The following is an 18883-nucleotide window of genomic DNA, read 5'->3' on the forward strand; positions in this document are numbered from 1 at the left end:
CTTACAACAAGCCAAACAATTAGTCTTGCCACTTACAAATCTAAAGCATGTGTTTGAATCACAAATAAATAAGTCACAAGTGAAGAACGTATGACATACGTCCATCGGATTTTACGGATAAAACATAGTGAACATATCAAGTACGTCCATCGGCTCCATTGTGTTAAGAAACATGCATATTAATTCTGCAGTGACCCTCATTTCCTTCTTGTTAGAGCCTTAACAAGCCTTTACTCTGCACCAAGACATATTTTTTGATTTAGGCAGTATATTATGTCAATTGTATTGCAAGTTATGTAAAAGTTTATTAGCACATTTTTCCCAGTCTTACTGTCATGTGAACTTTATCTTCCACTGATTTCAATACACCTACATTACAGTTGCTTCTTTCTCCCCTTGCCTATTTAGTCAATATTTTAAAGCATGATTTATATGTAATAAGTTACATGAACTCCTCTCTATGCAATGTGTTTGTTATTGTATTATCTGTGATTGACTACAGGTTGGCATATTGTCGTCTGCTGTGAGACAGAAAACAGTATTTTACAGTTTCATATCTTTTGTTCTGCAAACAAAATTGTCTCTTTGTTTATGACAAGTTAAACAATTAACTGGAAGTTTTATGACAATTGTTTTATCTAGGATATGTTCTCAGACTGTCAGTAGACCATAAGCATCAGAGCTATGCAACAGCTGAAGACATTTTCTGTCAGTTTTAAACATTTCTAATGCTTTACTTCATGCCTTATTAAGAAAGTTTTATTATTAAATCTACATTTAGTAGTAGAAAATCACTTCTCTGAAGGCAAAAATTCAGTTTTGACTAATGACATTGTCTCTTTAACAGAATTACCATTTCACTGAGGAACAGGAATGGGGCACCAGACAGCCATTTATTGCAACTGGTGGCATGGATACCAAAGAGCAGTGGTCTGGTTTATGTGTACCAGAACAACATATATTATAGGCCAGCAGTACCTGCAATTGACGTGGAAATTGAATTAACAAATACTGGCATACCTGGCCAAATATACAATGGAGTCACAGATTTCTCCTACTATGGTAACAATGCTGTTACCATTTCTTCTAGTTATAAATAGCTGTAAGTGAGCATGGCTAATAATGGTAAAGGTTGTGATTCTCTCCACTTTGTGTCTGTTGACTTCTCGCATTATGACTTGCTCCTGAAATACAGTTTTGTCCTGACCATTATGGCATAAGGTCATCAGACTTCTTTTCTACAGCAGTCTTGAATAGTGCTGGGATTCAGATTCTTCAACATAATATTGATTCTCACAAACAAATATGAAGAGTTTCTTCAACAACATCTCCATTTATTCTTTTATGATATCACAGAAAATTCTTCATTACAAGACTAATGAGATGCAAAACATCGCGTATTTTATCTTGTCCAGATTTTAAATAACAGTGATACAAATAAAAATTGTACAAACTTTAACTGTTTTTTCAAGGATCTCTCACAGCACTGTTACATTGAGAGCATTTAATTTGAGCTTCTCTTGAACTGCAATCTGGGATGAGAGTGCTCAGAGTGCGCAGGCACTTCATGTCATCGATTTACTGTGATTGCTGCCTTACCTTGGAGATGTGGGATGTCTCTCTGTACATTCATCACGTGCAAAAATACATAACAAAACCCCAAAACAATTGTGCTCTTCCAAATATTAGATCATTATATCATTTATAGTTCAAAAACATTATCCACTGGCCAGGCAGATGTAGGGTTAAACCTTGAAGTGGGAACGTTTGAGTATTGCCATTTACATGCCAGTCGTGAAGTTAGCTGACTTTGCTGTTGCACCCCTGCACTTTGCTCAGGATGTAGCCTATGGCGACACTGTGGTAAAGGGAATTGATAAGTACCCTTGGCAAAAAAGTATTCATTCTGCCAAATGAGTGAATGAACAAATGACAAAAATTAATTCATATCATAATGTCCATTAACCAGTAATCATGATAATTGTCTCTACATAACAGTTCCACTCAAACATCAAGAATTTTCAAGAATTTCAAGAATTTTATTCACCGTAGATCATTTTACAATGATATTGGTTTCGTCATACAAGATGTACTAGTACATACAGAATAACAAAATAAACTTCTGTCAATACATTATAAATACATTTGAAGCATGGCAGTGTACCAAATTACAAAGGATAGCTTTTAAAAGTTAACACAACAAGCTATCTTATAATCTAATATAATATGGTATTTTATTGTTTATAGTATAAACTTTGTAATTAGACACGATTAACCACAGCACAAAATAATATGTTTAACTACAGACAACTTTTAAATGCTTATATTCTCCTCAGGCTTCTCAAAGAATTCTTTAATGTCATAGAATGGATGATCTGACAGCCAGCTGTACCACTTAATTTTAAAAGAATTTGTATTCATAGACTGAACATGAACTGGCAGTTTATTGAACATTTTGAGTGGGTTAACTTTGTGGGAATTTCCTGTTCTCGCTAATCTGTGGCGTGGTATGTCTAAATTACCGTTCGCCCTGGTGTTGTGTTTGTGTGTTTCCTTTCTGGCAATAAATTCTGAAATATTATTTTTAATATAGAGTACAGACACATAGATGTATAAATTTATAATTGTAATTATTCTGAGTCTGGAAAAAAGAGGACGACAGTGCTCCCTATGACCTCTTTTACATATTATACGTATGACTTTTTTTTGTAATTTCAATACGTTTTTGATGTGAGGGGAGTGCCCCCATATAATCAGACCATATGAAATATGTGACTGGAATAGCCCAAAGTATGTCACCCTGAGGTACTCCAAGCTCACTACCTCCCTCAGTTTCAAGAGAAGGTATGCCACCTGAGATATTTTTTCACATACATGATTGACATGTTCCTCCCAATATAGTTTTGAGTCAATGTGAATACCTAAGAGTTTTACCAACTCATTGCCTACTTCATTTGATGTTCCCATTAAAAATTGTTGTGTTTTGTCAGGGTTGCATAGGAGCTTATTGGCTGCAAACCAGTCCAGGGCCTTATCTAGTGTTTCTTTTGTTAGGTTATTCAGGTCTGAAATGTTCTGATGTGTGTAAGTAGTGTTGTATCGTCAGCATAACACACAACAGGGTGAGCTATATTTTTAGGTAAATCATTAATAGCGACAATGAAGAAGAAGGGTCCAAGGATAGTCCCTTGTGGTACACCTGTGCTGATTTCCATGATGGAAGAATTTAAATTTCTGACTGAAACGAATTGTTTTCGGTTACTTAAATAAGAATTTATCACAGATTAAGTGCTCCCTCTCACCCCATAAAACTCTAGTTTCCCCAGTAGTATGTCAACAGGAATGCAATCGAAAACTTTGCTTAGGTCACATAATACCAATGATACCGTGTTATTATTTTCAAATGCTGTTAAGGTTTGGTCAATGATTTCCAAGATGGCCCCTGTTGTGTTCTTCCCCTTTCGAAAGCCAAACTGATTGTTACATAGGATATTGTGTTTTTCAAAGAAGTTGCTTATTTGTGTGTGTATCAGCGCCTCAAATACCTTTGAGAATATTGGAACAATGGAGACTGGTCTGTAGCTTTGGGGGAGATGTTTGTCTCCTTTTTTAAAAACTGGGACAACTTTTGATACCTTGAGTGCATCCGGAAAAACTCCAAATTCTACACATTTATTAAAAATATAAGGTAATGGTTTGGCGATTGAGTGTATTGTCTTTTTAATTATGTTATTTGATAACATAACAGTCCATACGTTTAGAACCTGAAAATTTGGATACAGCTTTTATAACATCAGCAGGTGTGACAGCCCTCCATTGAAATGCCAGGTTAACAGGCAGTGGTGTTCCAACAAGGTTCATTGCAGATGAATTTGTTGCTTTGATACTGTTACTTATTTCTTTAACTGAGTTTAAAAAGTACTCGTTTAATTCTTCAGGATCAAGCAGAGCTGTTTCTGTGCATTTCGGTGTATTCTCTTGTTTTATTATTTGCCAGGCTGTCTTGCATTTATTGGGAGCTCTTTCTATATAGTTCTCCACTGCTTGCTTTTTTGCCAGAAGAAGTTTAGCTTTATAGTATTTTTTGCATTTCAGATATGACCTATGAATGTTCACACTCTGTTCTGCCCCTTGGTCAGAGGCTTGTTTATGCATCTGGTACAGCATACGCAAGTTTCCTCTAATTTCTACTAGCTCTTGTGTGAACCAGTTCAGACTTTTCTTTTTCATTTCATTTGGATATCTAATTCTTTTTACTGGTGAGCAAGAATACCATAAATCTGTGTACTTTTTAAAGAAGTTACCAAAGCTAATTTCAGCTTCCCTTTTTCCAGATTGGCAATTATATATAAAGTCCCAATCTGCACTTCCTAATCTGTCAACAAACATATTTATGTACTCTTCCTTCTGTCTTCGTAGCACTACTACTTTAGATTCTTCAGTTTTAACTGGCTGCCTCTTACAGAGTGTAAGGAGTAGTGGCTCATGATCTGCAAGTCCACTTCCTGCAAGTCTAACTGTAAAATCCTCCCTATGGAAATTCACAATAATATTGTCTATACAGGCATTCTTACGTGTGGCACAGTTATTTGTGCAATAGAGGTCTAATGATCTTAGCATATTCAAAAATGTCCTAGAAACTGGTCTCTGTGTGTTTACCATTTCTATGTTGAAATCACCACATATAGCAATTCTCATTTTACTCTTCAATATTTTTTAAATTATTAATTCACATTTTTCAATAAACAAATTTACATCACCATCTGGCGACCTATATAGACTAACTACCACTATATTTTCATTCATTAGTTTTACACAACTAAACTCCCCATCTAGCTCTGAGGAGTATGTAGATACATCAATTCTGGAAAACATTATTCCTTCTTTGACAAAAATTCCCACCCCACCATTCTTTCTCTGTTTTCTACATATCATGTCTCCCACAACATACCCTTGGGGAATGAACATATTTACTTGTTCTTGTGTTAACCAGTGCTCAGATACACATATAACATCTACATGCTCAGTGTTACATAAATGTTCTAATTCTAAAATTTTATTTCTAATACAACATATGTTAACTTGTAGAAAAGTAAGTAGTTTGTCTCTGTCTGTATTCCTCTGAGAGCAATTTGACTTTATATTTGAAGTTGTAGGTTTCGTTAATGTCTTTAATCTTGATGCACTGTGATCATATGTGTTATGATAGTCACATACCTGTTCATCCACTTGATGACTCACTTTGTTAACTGCTTTCGTCTGTGAAGCCACTGCTGATCCCACCAAAAATCCTGGTCCCTTGGTTGTGGTTTCTTTTTTCGGGTTGACTGCCATACTCCACGTGTTGGTATTCTCATCCCTTGAGCTTGATTTGCTGTTCTTCTTTTTGCAAGTAGGTCTCTCTTCTTATATGGTGCCTTCTTTCCTGCCACCTCATTTGCTGCTTCTTCAAACTTTTGCACTGTCCTCTTGGGTAAGTTTATTGCTTGAGTAATTGTCCTCTTCACACAAACAGAGTTCACTTTTAAGGATTCTGTTGTTATTTGTGCTGGAGTTGTGTCAATAACAATTCTCACTGGTTCTTTATCTGAGACTTCAGTATCCTTCCATTTAAGTTCTATTGCTGTTTTGTACACTTTCCTGTTTGTTTCCACTAATTCATAAATCCTTGTGGCAATCAGTTCTTTACCAGTTGCATTAAGGTGTTGTCCATGTGCTGTATAAAGCTCCTTGTTACTAGGAGTATCAATAAAACAAGTGTTATGGAAGCCTTTCAATGTTTTTTTTTTTAGTTTTCTGTTTGCAGATTGAATTTCTTGGTTTACACAAGACCATTCAGGCAGGTCATGTCTATGTGGTACACCAACTACAATCACCTTTGTATTTGTATTTTGTAATGCTGACAAGGCTTTATGTAGTGAACGAATTGCCAACTTGTTTCATTCTTTGTTACATCGTTAGCCCCTGCCCAGATAACTACAAAATCTTCACTTGTCAACTTATGGAGGTCATTGCATTTTTTTAGTATTACACTAGTGGGGGCACCTGGTATCACCTTCCCTTCAACTCCAGATGGTGTAGACTCCTTGGTGATGAGCACATCATCTGATTGTGTGAGCACAGGAAAACAGTGGATGCATGTCTGGAATGAAACGAACCTTTTTCTTGCAATTATGGGGCACTGTGTGTTTTGCAGACATGACAAAGTGAAGGCAGTAATGAATGGAAAATGCCTAACAAATTTCCAATGTGTCTGAGGAAAGTTCTCATTAAACTCGACCCATGTGGCCTGCAGATTGAAGTGATAGATTCTCAAAAAATGCATCTGTACTCTACAATGGCTCAGTTTGCACTGCCCTCACTTCTTTTCTGCTGATCTGCACCCATACATGCTATACTTGGCCAGAATTTTGCCTGTCATCAGATATGCATGCCAACGGACATCTGATGCAGCTACCTTGGCCTGGCCATGAGTGGCTCTGTCCATTCACACATTTTTGTGGCACGGCTGACACACAGATCCTCTCTTGAAGACTGGACTCAGAATCTGTGAGAAACTGTAGGCATCCAGCTTGTGTGACAGATGTTTGGGTTTTGTGTGCTTTGTTGTGATGTCAGTGTTAGTGCAATGTAAGTGGGCCAGTCAGTGGCGATAGGGTAGTGGCACACGGCATCAGCATATGGGTGCATGGTGGGTGTGACCTTGTGCAGCTGGCTAGTGCCAGTAGTGGCAGGATCTCTGTCTGTGAGTTACATGAAAAACTGTCAACTCAAAACCAAAAAATAAATAAAAAAATAAAAAATAAAAAACTGATAATAAAAGGTTACAAAATAAAGTGTTCAAAAGTTTCACTGTTCAAAGCTCATAGACACACTCAGTCATGGGAGCATGGTGCAAGATTCAGTCTGGACTCAATGTTTCAGTACAGCAGAAGTACAGAGATCACACAAAGTGTCTATACTCATGTGAGTATGATGTCATCACATGAATGCAGTTCACCAAATTGTGATGGACAAGCCTGGCAGAGCAGAGAGAGATGTCTAGATCACGGACACAGAAACAGAAACCCAGTGCAGAAGTTAATTCGACCTCAATGCCCAATGACGAAGAGGCACTGGGACATGAATGAGAGTCTGGAAGTTGCAACAGACAAGCAGCTGGTTACACAGAAAATGGTTTCCTGAACTCAACTGGAGACAATGTACTGATGACATGGCTCACTGGAGACAGGATGTCTACAACAGGTGACAGACAGCTGGGGCATTGTTATGATGCAGCACAGGCATTTGAAATGGTGCACCGGCCAGAGTGCAAGATGTAGTCTGTTGCTGGCTGTGGTGGAGCTGACCCGGGTGTTTGTGGAGAGCATGGCCTTGGCAGCTGTGCATACTGGCTGGTCAAGATGGGGTGGAGCTGTGGCACATGTGGTGATGCAATGACAGCTGGTGATGTGCATGCCACATTGGCAGCCATAGGTGAGGGCTCTGTCTGACTGGTGATGGAGGAAGTGTCATCTCTTAACAAGTCTTCTGCTGTGTCAAAGAAGTGAATGGTGGCAGGATCGGTCAAGATGAAAGCCAATTTGACTCAGTTGGTTGACACTTTTGTCGGTTTAACATCGCATGTGATGACAAGCATTCTCTGGCTGTGGTTGATGACATGGTGTGGACCCAAGTACAGCCACTGAAGTGGTGGCTGTACTGTGTCTGCACACAGCATGACACATATACAGTGCTGTAGGTTAGCATGTATGAACACTTTGCAGGTGCCATGACGCGTCACTGCGTGTGGTCTGAGGTGGGCCATGTGAACACACAGACAATCTGTCAGTGGAGGGTCAATGCATCACACAGTGATGGTACCTCCTCCAAAAATCACCAGGGTTGGTGAGAGATTGTCCGTACACATGGTCAGCAGATGAAGCACCAATTTCTTTTGGTGTTACTCACAGATCATGCAGCACCAGCGGGAATGCATCCATCCAGGCAGCATGGTGGCAAGTTAGGGCAGCTTTTAGTGTTTGATGGAGCTGCACGACCATGTTGTTAGATGCTGGATGGTAGCTGATAGTTCTATGTAACTGCACACCACACAGTCAGGTGACATGTGTGAACAGTGCACAATCATTCAGGGGCCACAATCTGTTGTGATGTGACTGGGGCAGCCAAAGAGTGCCATCCAGTTGTCAATGAAAGCTTTGGTGATGATCTTGGGGTTGATACCTGCTAAGGGCTTTGCCTCCAGCCAGTGTGTGAAGTGGTCTACCATCATCAGCATATAACACTTGGCTTGGGATAGAGGGAGCAGGCCCATGATGTCAAAATTGACATGTGCAAAACAGACTGTCACATCGAGAAAGGCGCCAGTGGGTGTGCCTCCCAACTTTGGCATGCTGTCATGCACTGCAGGTGCATGCCCGTTGATGGCAGTCTTTTCATAGTCTTGATCAGATGAAACGTGAGGCCATGAGTGACATAGAAGTGTTGATGCTGGGGTGTGATAGTCCATGGACACGGTCGAAAGCATTGTGCTTGAGTATCTGTGGGAGAAATGGGCGGTGTGCGCCTCTTGGAATGTCACACCAAATTTTAGGGGCACAGCTGGTAAAGGGCACTATCTTGTGCTGTAGGCTGCTGGAGGTGTTGTGGCAGAGGCTGTCTGGTTGTTTGTCATTCTCCCCTTCTTGGGCAGCATCCTTGAAGTTCACAGGAGAAGTGATAATGGCACAAGTACAGGACAAGCAATCAGAGATGATGTTGTCAATCCAGAAATATGGCATATATCCATGAAGAGCTGCGACACATACTCCAGCTGCCAGAATTGACATGTGCACTGAGACTCTGAAAGCTTCTGCAGGAAGGAACCGGTCACTGCCAGCTGCCACTGACATGTTGTTGAAGCAGTGCACCTATGGCTAATTGGCTTGCACCCAGTTCAAATTCATGCACCAGTGAGTGAGCATCTTCACTTATGGGAGGCTTCATTTGGACTTAATAAAGGTGCCCTCCAGTTCATCCATCCAGTTAACAGGGCCCTTTGCTTCGAGGTAGGGAAACATAGTACCAGTCAGGGGTTCCAGCACCGTGGTGGTGCTAGACAAATGGCCCCAATAAAAATTTATCATGCCAATGTAGCAGCATAATGTCTTTGCACATCTGTGGATGCAGCATGGTCAAGATTGGCTATACCTTGCCTGGTAGTGTCATGGATCTGCTAGGGGTGATTAAATGCCCTATAAATTCAATTTCCATGACCTTGAATATACTATATGAGGGGTTAATGATGATGTGGGCCTTGCTCAGATGCCAAGAGATGATTGTTAGATGGTGATGGTGGAGTTTGGGTGACTTCAAATAGGCGAGAATGTCGTTGAGGTTCATGAAACACCATGGTAAGCCTCATAAAATGGCATCTAGGAAAGGCTGCCAGGTGTGGGTGGCATTTGGAAGGCTAAACATCATGTACATGTTTCCAAAATGCCCTAAGGGCATGACAATTGCTGTTTTTTGAATGTCTTCAAGTGTCACAGGGATCTGCATGAACACCTTTGAGCAGTCAGGTTTGCTAAATATAACTGAACCCATCAATGCACGACTAAAATCCTGCAGATGTACTGGATATCGATCAACATTTAAGGCACGATAGTCCCCACATGGGTGCCTTAAGTTATCTTCTTTGGTACTAAATGTAAGGCAGATGACCATGGGCCGCATCATGGTTGAACAATGCACTGTTGCAATATGGCATCAAAGTCAGCCTTTGCTACAGCGAGTCACTCGGGCACAAGACAACATGTATGGCATGAAATGAACAAGCTAATAAAGACTATGGAAATTCCTATAATACTTCACCCTCTCCCTTCATACTGTATGCATGAAATAAACATAAGATTAATCTACATGAAAGTGATATATGGATTAAAGGTAAAGGTAGGGCTGAATATGTGAAATTTGATGGTGATTGCACAATTTATTACCATAAATAAAGAAAAGACACTACACATGAAGTCACGATGAAGTGGACTGTAAAAGGTTTGACATCCCTCTGTTCACCAGTTGGGTGATTGAGCTCTGTTCAGTATGTCTGCGTGCGGTCCAAGGGCCTTCACTGGTTTAACCCTAAGAAGGCGGACAGCTGTCACTGACCCACTATTTTCAGATTTATTGTCGAACTGATAAGTAGCATGTTTGCAATGCTGGCTAATAAATCATAGAGGCCAAGGAAATCTGCACCCAGGATTTGTTAATTCACATTAGCCACAGCAAATGTCCGAGGAAATGTGTGGCACAGTCCACAGTCCAAAATTCAGCGATGTGTGCCATGCATTTTAATTGTTGAATTTTTTGCCACCATAAGAGACAGTGCCTTACCCTTCCAGTGGTCTCTTAGCATAGATCAGGGGAAGACAGACAGATCAGAACCCATATTGACAAGCTACTTCACACTGCCAGCCCATTACATCATGAAGAGACACCTGGATATTGCTCTGTACCTGGGTGCACCTAGGCCCATTTGCAGCTGGCATCTGGGTGTGAGCAGGGAGATGAATACTTTGTCGCTTCGTTGCTGAAGGGGGAATGATATCAGCAGAACCTGCCTCTGTCCGTGATGGTGCCAACTGGTTGGCCTGCCTGCTGAGTGCTGCCATCTGTGTGGCCAAGTCCTGAACTAGGTGGGGCAGGTCAGTATCTATACTGGTGACTGCAGGAGATGCAAGTTCTAGGTGGGGCAGATCAGAATCTATATTGGTGGCTGCAGGAGATGCAAGTTGCTGCAGAGTCAAATTTGCCGGTGCAGCTGTGGCATTGTCACTGCTGCAGCAGTGGTATTGGGCACCATTGCCAGTGCATCATGCTCCCAATCAGCCAAGTCTGCAATGGCACGCAGCATTTTTGTTCGTGTGGCAATAACTGCTTGCACTTGTGCTGGAAGGCTGCACATCCAGATAGCACACAACAGTGAGTCTAAAACCACGTCGGGCTGTGTGAGACTCTGCAGATGATGCAACAACTGAGATGGCCTCCTGTCACCACACTCCTCTTGGTGCAGCAACTGATTCACCTATTGCTCCTGTGATGATGAAATTTAGCAGATTAACTCCTCTTTTGGCCACTTATATGAAGACTACATTGGCAGGGAAATGATTATGTCCCATGCCTCAGCCATGTACTCTTGATGTAGCTGGCTCATGGCATGTCCGAATTTGGCAAGGTTGCAGATGATGTTGTTGCTCAGGAAAATCGCCTTCACTTTGCTGAACCACACAACTGGTTCATGGGATTAAAATGGTGGCAGCCTAACCAACACATGTCCTGTGCTTGCTGCTGCTCCCATAACAGTGGGAGCTGTTGATGTGGCTGTGCCTCGTGCATGTAAGATTTCCTCAGATAGCTCGGGGAGGACAGAGACCAGAGTAGCTTTAGCCTCATTCTCCAGTCTCTGATTGCACGCTAGCAGCTTATCTATTGTCTGTTGCCTTTACAGTTCTTCCAAAGTCATCATCTTGCTTTAACACCTAGTTCACAATGGTTTATTCCAAACTCATTCTTTGCTGTAAGTCAGTCAATGGAAAATCCAGGATGGAATGTAACAATATTATGAGAAGAAAAGTTGCTACTCACAATACAGCAGAGATGCTGAGTTGCAGATAGGCACAACAAAAAGTAAGTGTAAGTGTTAGATTACTAACAGTGATGAAAGTTCATCACCATCACCAAGCCCATTGATCATGTCAGGGCTACAGTCAAGTGTGAACATGTAGGTATCGCCAATTACCTGTCAGTCATGCAGTGAGCAGACTTTACTGTCACACACATGCACTTTGTTCAGGATATAGGCTATGGTGATGATGTGGCAACAGGAATTGATAAGTACAATTGGCAACAATGTATTTATTCTGTCAAATGAGTGACTGAACAAGGGACAAAAATGAAATCACATCACAATGTCCATTAACCAGCAACCATGATAATTGTATCTGCGTAACAGTTCCACTCAAACATCTATCCCAGAGGCTGTACACTCCTTGGTCATGAGCACAATGTCCAACTGTGTGAGTGCATGAGAACAGTGGACATGTGTCCAGAAAGAAACTAACCTTCTTTTCATGATCACGGGGCAATATGTATTTCATGGATGCGACAAAGCAAAGGTGGAAATGAATGGAAAGCACCAAACAAACTTCCATACGTGTCTTCGGGGAGCTTGCATTAAGCTTGTCCCACATGGTCTATGGATTGAAGTTACAGATTCTTGAAAAACGCATCTTTACTGTATAGTGGTTCAGTTTGCACTGCCCTTTTTTTTTTTTTTTTTTTTTTTTTTTTCCCCCCCCCTGCTCATGCCTGTTGCGCACCCCACATTGCCAGAAGTTTGCCTATCAACAGGTATGCACATATGCATACCAATGGATATCTAACACAGCTAACATGGGCTGGCCATAAGTTCATGAATTTTTTGCAGCAATGCTGCCACAACCTCAATCTACTGAACTGTTTTCATGTAACCTTTAAGAACTCACACATTCTTCATGGCATTATAATTATGAACAACACTTTTGACTTTTATGATAAACTGAGAAAATGCTTTTCAGAATTTTGCAATGGCATTACAAGTAAAAGATAATGTCTCCCCATTACTAGGTAAGCTGATAACAATAATTTCAGTTTATTGATCAAATTAATATGTTCTAAGTAATTTTCAGATGATTCATTTAGTATTATTTCACAGGATGTCTTGTCAAATGCACTACTTATAAAGCTGCAATCTCCCCAACCAATTTTTGGATGATTCAAGTCTCATTCAAATGACAGTACAATTCAAAAGGCTTGTATTAAAAATCTGAGATTTTTTTACTTAAGTTTTCAGTTATGTCTGGAAATAAGGCTATTAGTCTATTGAATGATCCAATTATAAGTTCATGTTTGCCCTTTATACTGATCCTTACCCAAATATTCTCATATATCTCATGTGTCAATCACTGCAAGTGGATGTGTGTGTGTGTTGCACACCATATTTCATGTTGTTTGTTTGAGGTATACTGAGGCAAAGTGGTCATCTTTGGCACACTAGTGTAAAAGATGACAAAAAATCTGATAAGTGCAAAATTCATGTGATTTGCATGTTTGATCTGCATGTTTATTTACTTGTATTTATGTATAAAGTCAACTTACAGTATTTCTTTTTCCTCAGAGTAAAATTGTGTGTCAGATAAAATTGGTTCAAAAACTTAGACCTAAAGACTACTTGTAAAATTTAAACACATTTTTCATCTTGATTTTAGCAATACTCTTCCAGGTATAGTGATATACTGTGTAGTACGGGGTGGGGCAAATGAAAGTGGCCCAGAGAACAGAGTTCCGGGGTACAAAGAAACGCAGCAGTGGAAAGGAAATAGAGTACTAATCTGACTCATAGCACATGTTGAAAGTGACAACCTTTTGTCTCTTGGCACTTTTGGGCCCTGGTCAGCAAGTTGATGAAGGCTGATCAAAGCTGGACTGCTGAAATTGCTGCAGTCTCATCCGAAATGTTCTGTTGCAGTTCTTGAAGACTATGAGGATTGTTGTGATGCGCCTTGGACTTGAGGCCTCCCCAGACAAAATAACCACACACTGATAGATCAGGTGGCCTGGGAGGCCAGCTAGGGCCATGATCAGATTGACCTCTACTAACAAGTCCGTCAGGTGTGAAGATTGTGTAATTGTGCTCCATGGTTTGTCCGACTTTGTGGGCAGTTGCTCCATCCTGTTGGAAGGACCTGGGCCACTTTTATTTGCCCCATCCTGTACCACATCATCAATTTTAAACATAAGCTGCTTTCCTCAGACAAGTTATACAGTCTGTAATATTATATCATCAACTGTAAACATAATTAATTTTAAAATGAAACTTTTCACCTCAGTACACTCATTCAAAACCAACAGTTCCTTAATTTCATTTTATATTTACATGACAATAGGTATAGTTTTGAGAATTATTGTATGCTTGCAAACAAACAATTTTGAGAATTTTGATAAATTATTAGTGTTTTCCGTGACCTGTTTGTTACTATATCAGCATTTATGGTTTACAAGGGGTTGAGAAAACCAATGAGCCTGATTTTTTTATCTACAAAAATTTTTATTTATTTATTTTTTTCAACAACAGTATTGTACCCTTTAAAATAGCTTCTTTCAACAGCTATACATCAGCAGAGTTGTTGTTCCCAATCTTTGTAGCAGTGCTGAAAGGCTTCATCTGGTAGGGCCTTTAACATGTTGGCCACATTCTTTCAAATATCTTCCAAGCTCCCTAAATGACATCCTTTTCACACATTTTTTCAATTTTGCAAAAAGAAAAAAGCCACAAGGACTCAGATTAGATGAATATGGGGGTTGTGGAACCAGGAGGATGCCTTTTGAGATCAAAAATTGTGTGATGGAAGTGGATGTGTGACATGAGGCTTTGTCATGATGCAACATCCATTTGTCTGCAATGTCCAGTCTCACTCAATTCACCCTTGTACTGAGCCCTTCAAAGTACATATTTGTACAATGCTTGTTTGAGTTTGCCCTAGAAGAATAAATTCTTTATGCACAATAGCACCACTGTCAAAAAACCAAATCAGCATTGTTTTGATTTTTGATTTGGTCTTTTGAGCCTTTTTCAGTCAAGGAGATGTCTCAGCGTGCCACTCCTAATTTTATTGCTTTATCTCAGGATCACACTCAAAAACATAAGACATATCACCTGTGATTACATGATTGAACCATTCACGGTCATTGATAATCGTCTCAAGAAGAACAATGTTGTGATGTTTTTCAACATTTTGACAGAAAACATTCGCATGTACAAATCTTCAGTCAAAATCTGAAGTATGATGAAAATGTTTAAGTTTAACAGATCACCCATCATCCTTATTATTAAACATCAGGCTGAGCTCACAAAAGAATGCACATGTTCAATGTTTTTGTCAGTTTTTTACGCTGAAGGTCTCTCTGAGTGAGGTTCATTTTCAACATATTCTCGGCCTTCCAAAAATGATTTGTGCAAGTGACAAATTTGTGCTCTTGATAAGAAATGTTCTCCATAGGATTTCAGCTTTACAAAGTTCATACTCACAAATCCCACAAGTTTAACACAAAACATGTTTGCATTACATTACTCTAAATTTTGCTGTTCCATTTTTTGTAACACATAGCAAAAACACAACTTCACTGATAGTGCTCTAAAAATTATGTGATGGATGTATGGAGCTGAATTTCATCAGACTAAGCATCTGTAAGGGATGAAGATATCCGTCTACACAAGCAGAACAAACAGCATTGCCAGATTGCTTGCATTGTTGTCAGTCTCACTACTTTTCCCACACATTTCATACAGCAGCCGTAAATAAATTATGTACTGTGGCACATTAGTTTTCTCTTTCTGCAGAAGTGTACACTGTCTGCATTATTTGTAAATTAACACTATTGTTGAATTTGGTAGTGACCATAGCCTGAAAAACATTTCAGAGAAACAATAAAACCCATACCAAGTTTTTGTTGAAGTAATAGATATCTCATTTTGGTTGTAAATCACATTAGATTTAAAAGGCTACTGATAATGCTTGATGCAAGTCAGAATTGTAAATTAAGGGAGAATCAGCAAGCTTAGTTTTAATTTATTTATTATCTGTTATGTAAAATAATGCACCAGAGACAATGCAATCACACTGTGTTTGCTGTTCTCGAGCAGTGGATGTGTTGGTTGCCATTTGTAAGCATCTGGTATTCACCCTGACTACTGTAAAGCAATTGGAAGCTACTGCAAACAGATGTGTCTGGAGGGCTACTAAGAATTATGGAACAGAGATACCAAAGGTACTTCAAGTACTATCCCCTCCTGTGGATACTGTCGATACTGTCTCTTACAATCACTCTCTTACAATGACTCTCTATCCAAGATAACATGCTGCATCCTCCCTATCAAAAAGTCCTCAATCCAGTCAGAAATTTCACTTCATACCCCATATGATCACACTTTTGCCAATAAATGTGGGTGTGGTACTGATGCAAATGCTTTTCTGAAATCAAGAAATACTGCATCTACCTGATTGCCTTGATCCAGGGTTTTCAGTATCTCATGTGAGAAAGTGCAAGTTGGGTTTCACATGATCAGTGTTTTTGGAATCCGTGCTAGTTGGCATTGAGGTAATTCTGCTCAAGATGCCTCATTATGTCTGAGCTCAGAATATGTTCTAAGACAGATCAATTTTAAAGATTACAAAGGGTTAGAAACAATTGTAACTGAAGCCACTAACATCTGGAATCAAGGTATCTTGCACCAAAAAGAGAGAGCTTTATTTAATGCAGAGGGTTAGCTATAATCAAGAATCAAAGTGGCACTACAAATAGTATTACAAAATTCTTTATGGTATCTTCAAAAGGCAAATTCAGTGAACAAATTAAACGCAATTTGGAGCAGTATGGTGGATGAAATGAATAAACTGAATAACACAAATGATGTTCAAGTTTTTGATGACAGAAGAAGTGAAACAGGTTATATTGCCACAAGTTGTGGTGCATGCAGTGTGGCATAGTGTTTAGCATCACTGGCTAGCATGCTGTGGGTTGCCCATTCAAAACTGAGCACCAGCAGTTCTTTGTTATTTAGTATTTATCACTTCTGAAAGGTACTTGAAATATCTTGTGTTTGTAATGTTTGTATATTCTGGAATATTTTATGTCAATATAAAGAACAACATTCTGCAATATTTGATATTTATATAAATAGCTGCAGTCTCTGCCCCGGAGTTCAATTCTGTTCTGACTGTACACCAGTGTTCACAATAGATTTGCTTTCAGTGCTAAATGTTGTATTTCACTAAAGACCCTGCTTTAGGATTTGGACTGAGTCTGATTGTGATGTGACATTGTTTGGTAGATGCCAGGTATTTCAAAACATTTACATGACCATAGCCCCAATTAGGCAATGTAAAAGCCATTGTCTACAGGGACAGGAACTGGAATACAAGCAGTACATTGTTTCCATGATCAGTATATTCAGTAGACCTATAGATTCAAAGCCAGCAGTAAGTGAGCTTCAGATCAGGCATCCATCAGTGTTTTCTGGAGGTGCCAGTGCATTGAGGAAATCCAACAGAAAACTATCCAGCAGAAAACTGACCCCCTAGCCTGGTCCCTATGGCAGTTGTGGAAGACCATCATGACCTCACCCCTCTCATGCCAAACAGTTAGAAAAGAATACAGCATTTTTTTGGCAGCTAGAACAATCAGACCAAGTAAGGATGAGATAACAGTTATGAATGTCAATCTGATACATCAGGAGGTAATACAGAATGTTATTGATTTTCCTACTCAGGTGGTAAAAGATAGCAGCTCACTGATAGATAACTTCTTTATAGACCAAGATAAGTTTAACCAGATAAATGCTCAGCCTGTTGAGATTGGTCTTTCTGATCATGGTGCACAGCTAGTTACAATATATGACATAGCTCCATTCAGCAATACTAAACAGTCCTCCAAAGTAGTACGTTCAGTCAACGATTTAACAATTGCAAATTTCAGGGAAAGCCTACAGCAGTTAGACTGGGATGAGGTGTACCGTGAACCTGATGCCAATTTAAAATATAATTTATTTCATGACATTTTTGTAAAAGCATTTGAAAACTGCTTCCCCAAGAAAATAGTTAAATATACTCGTAAGAAACCTTGTAACAAACCATGGCTTACTAAGGGTATAAAAATATCTTGTAACTGGAAAAGGGAAATGTATCTGACAGCAAGAAAGAGTAGTGACCCAGAAACTATCAAACATTATAAAAACTACTGTGTTATATTAAGAAAAGTTATTAAAAAATCCAGGAGTATGTGTATCATGTCTGAAATCAGCAACTCTGATAATAAAATTAAAACAATTTGGAATATTATTAAAAGAGAAACAGGTCAACCAAGAGCAGAGGAAGACAGTATTACCATCAAATTGAATGAAAACTTTACGAACAAAAAGTCAGAAGTTGAAAATATTTTTAATAATCATTGTCTAAATGTTGTGGATATAGTAGGATCCAGGTGTTCATTAGAAGATGCTAGGCTGTTAATGGAAGAGGCCATACCTATGCAATTTGATACAATTGAAATCTCACCCACTTCTCCCTCTGAAATTAGGAAAATAATAAACTTGCTTAAAAGCAAAAACTCACATGGAATTGATGGCATTTCCAGCAAAATACTAAAAGCTTGTTCTCAACAGATAAGTAAGATTCTCAGCCAGCCATGTAATAACTCTCTGGAACAGGGCATTTTCCCTGATAGACTGAAATATGCTATTGTTATACCTTTGCATAAAAAGGGGGATAGATCTGATGTCAACAATTATCGTCCAATCTCCCTTCTAACAGCTTTATCCAAAATTTTTGAGAAAGTAATGTATTTAAGAGTAGCTTCACATATCTGTAAAAATGAAGTACTAACAAAATGTCAGTTTGGTTTCCAGAAAGGTTTTTCAACAGAAAATGCCATATATGCTTTCACCAATCAAATTTTGAATGATCTGAATAACCGAACACCACCCATTGGGATTTTTTGTGATCTCTCAAAGGCTTTTGATTGTGTAAATCATGAAATTCTGCTAGACAAGCTCAAGTATTGTGGCATGAGTGGGACAGTGCACAAATGGTTTAATTCGTACCTAACTGGAACAGTGCAGAAAGTTGAAATAAGTAGCTGTCATAACATGCAAAGATCAGCACATTCCTCAAACTGGGGAACTATCAAGAATGGGGTTCCACAAGGGTCAGTCTTGGGTCCTTTGTTGTTCTTAATATATATTAATGACTTGCCATTCTATATTCATGAAGAGGCAAAGTTAGTTCTCTTTGCTGATGATACAAGTATAGTA

The 18883-nt window shown here is 39.2% G+C and overlaps 1 protein-coding gene across 2 annotated transcripts in view; it reads left to right on the forward strand.

Moving 5' to 3' along the window:
- Positions 1–18883, forward strand: part of LOC126262304 (venom dipeptidyl peptidase 4-like) — a 181015-nt gene that overhangs the window by 101049 nt on the left and 61083 nt on the right. For both annotated transcript variants that reach the window (XM_049958841.1, XM_049958840.1), the window contains exon 7: positions 848–1062. In XM_049958841.1, the coding sequence (XP_049814798.1) occupies positions 848–1062 (215 nt within the window). The remainder of the gene's footprint in view (positions 1–847; positions 1063–18883) is intronic.

This window comes from Schistocerca nitens, chromosome 6, assembly GCF_023898315.1.
Source record: "Schistocerca nitens isolate TAMUIC-IGC-003100 chromosome 6, iqSchNite1.1, whole genome shotgun sequence".
In the NCBI taxonomy this organism is placed as follows: Eukaryota; Metazoa; Arthropoda; class Insecta; order Orthoptera; family Acrididae; genus Schistocerca; species Schistocerca nitens.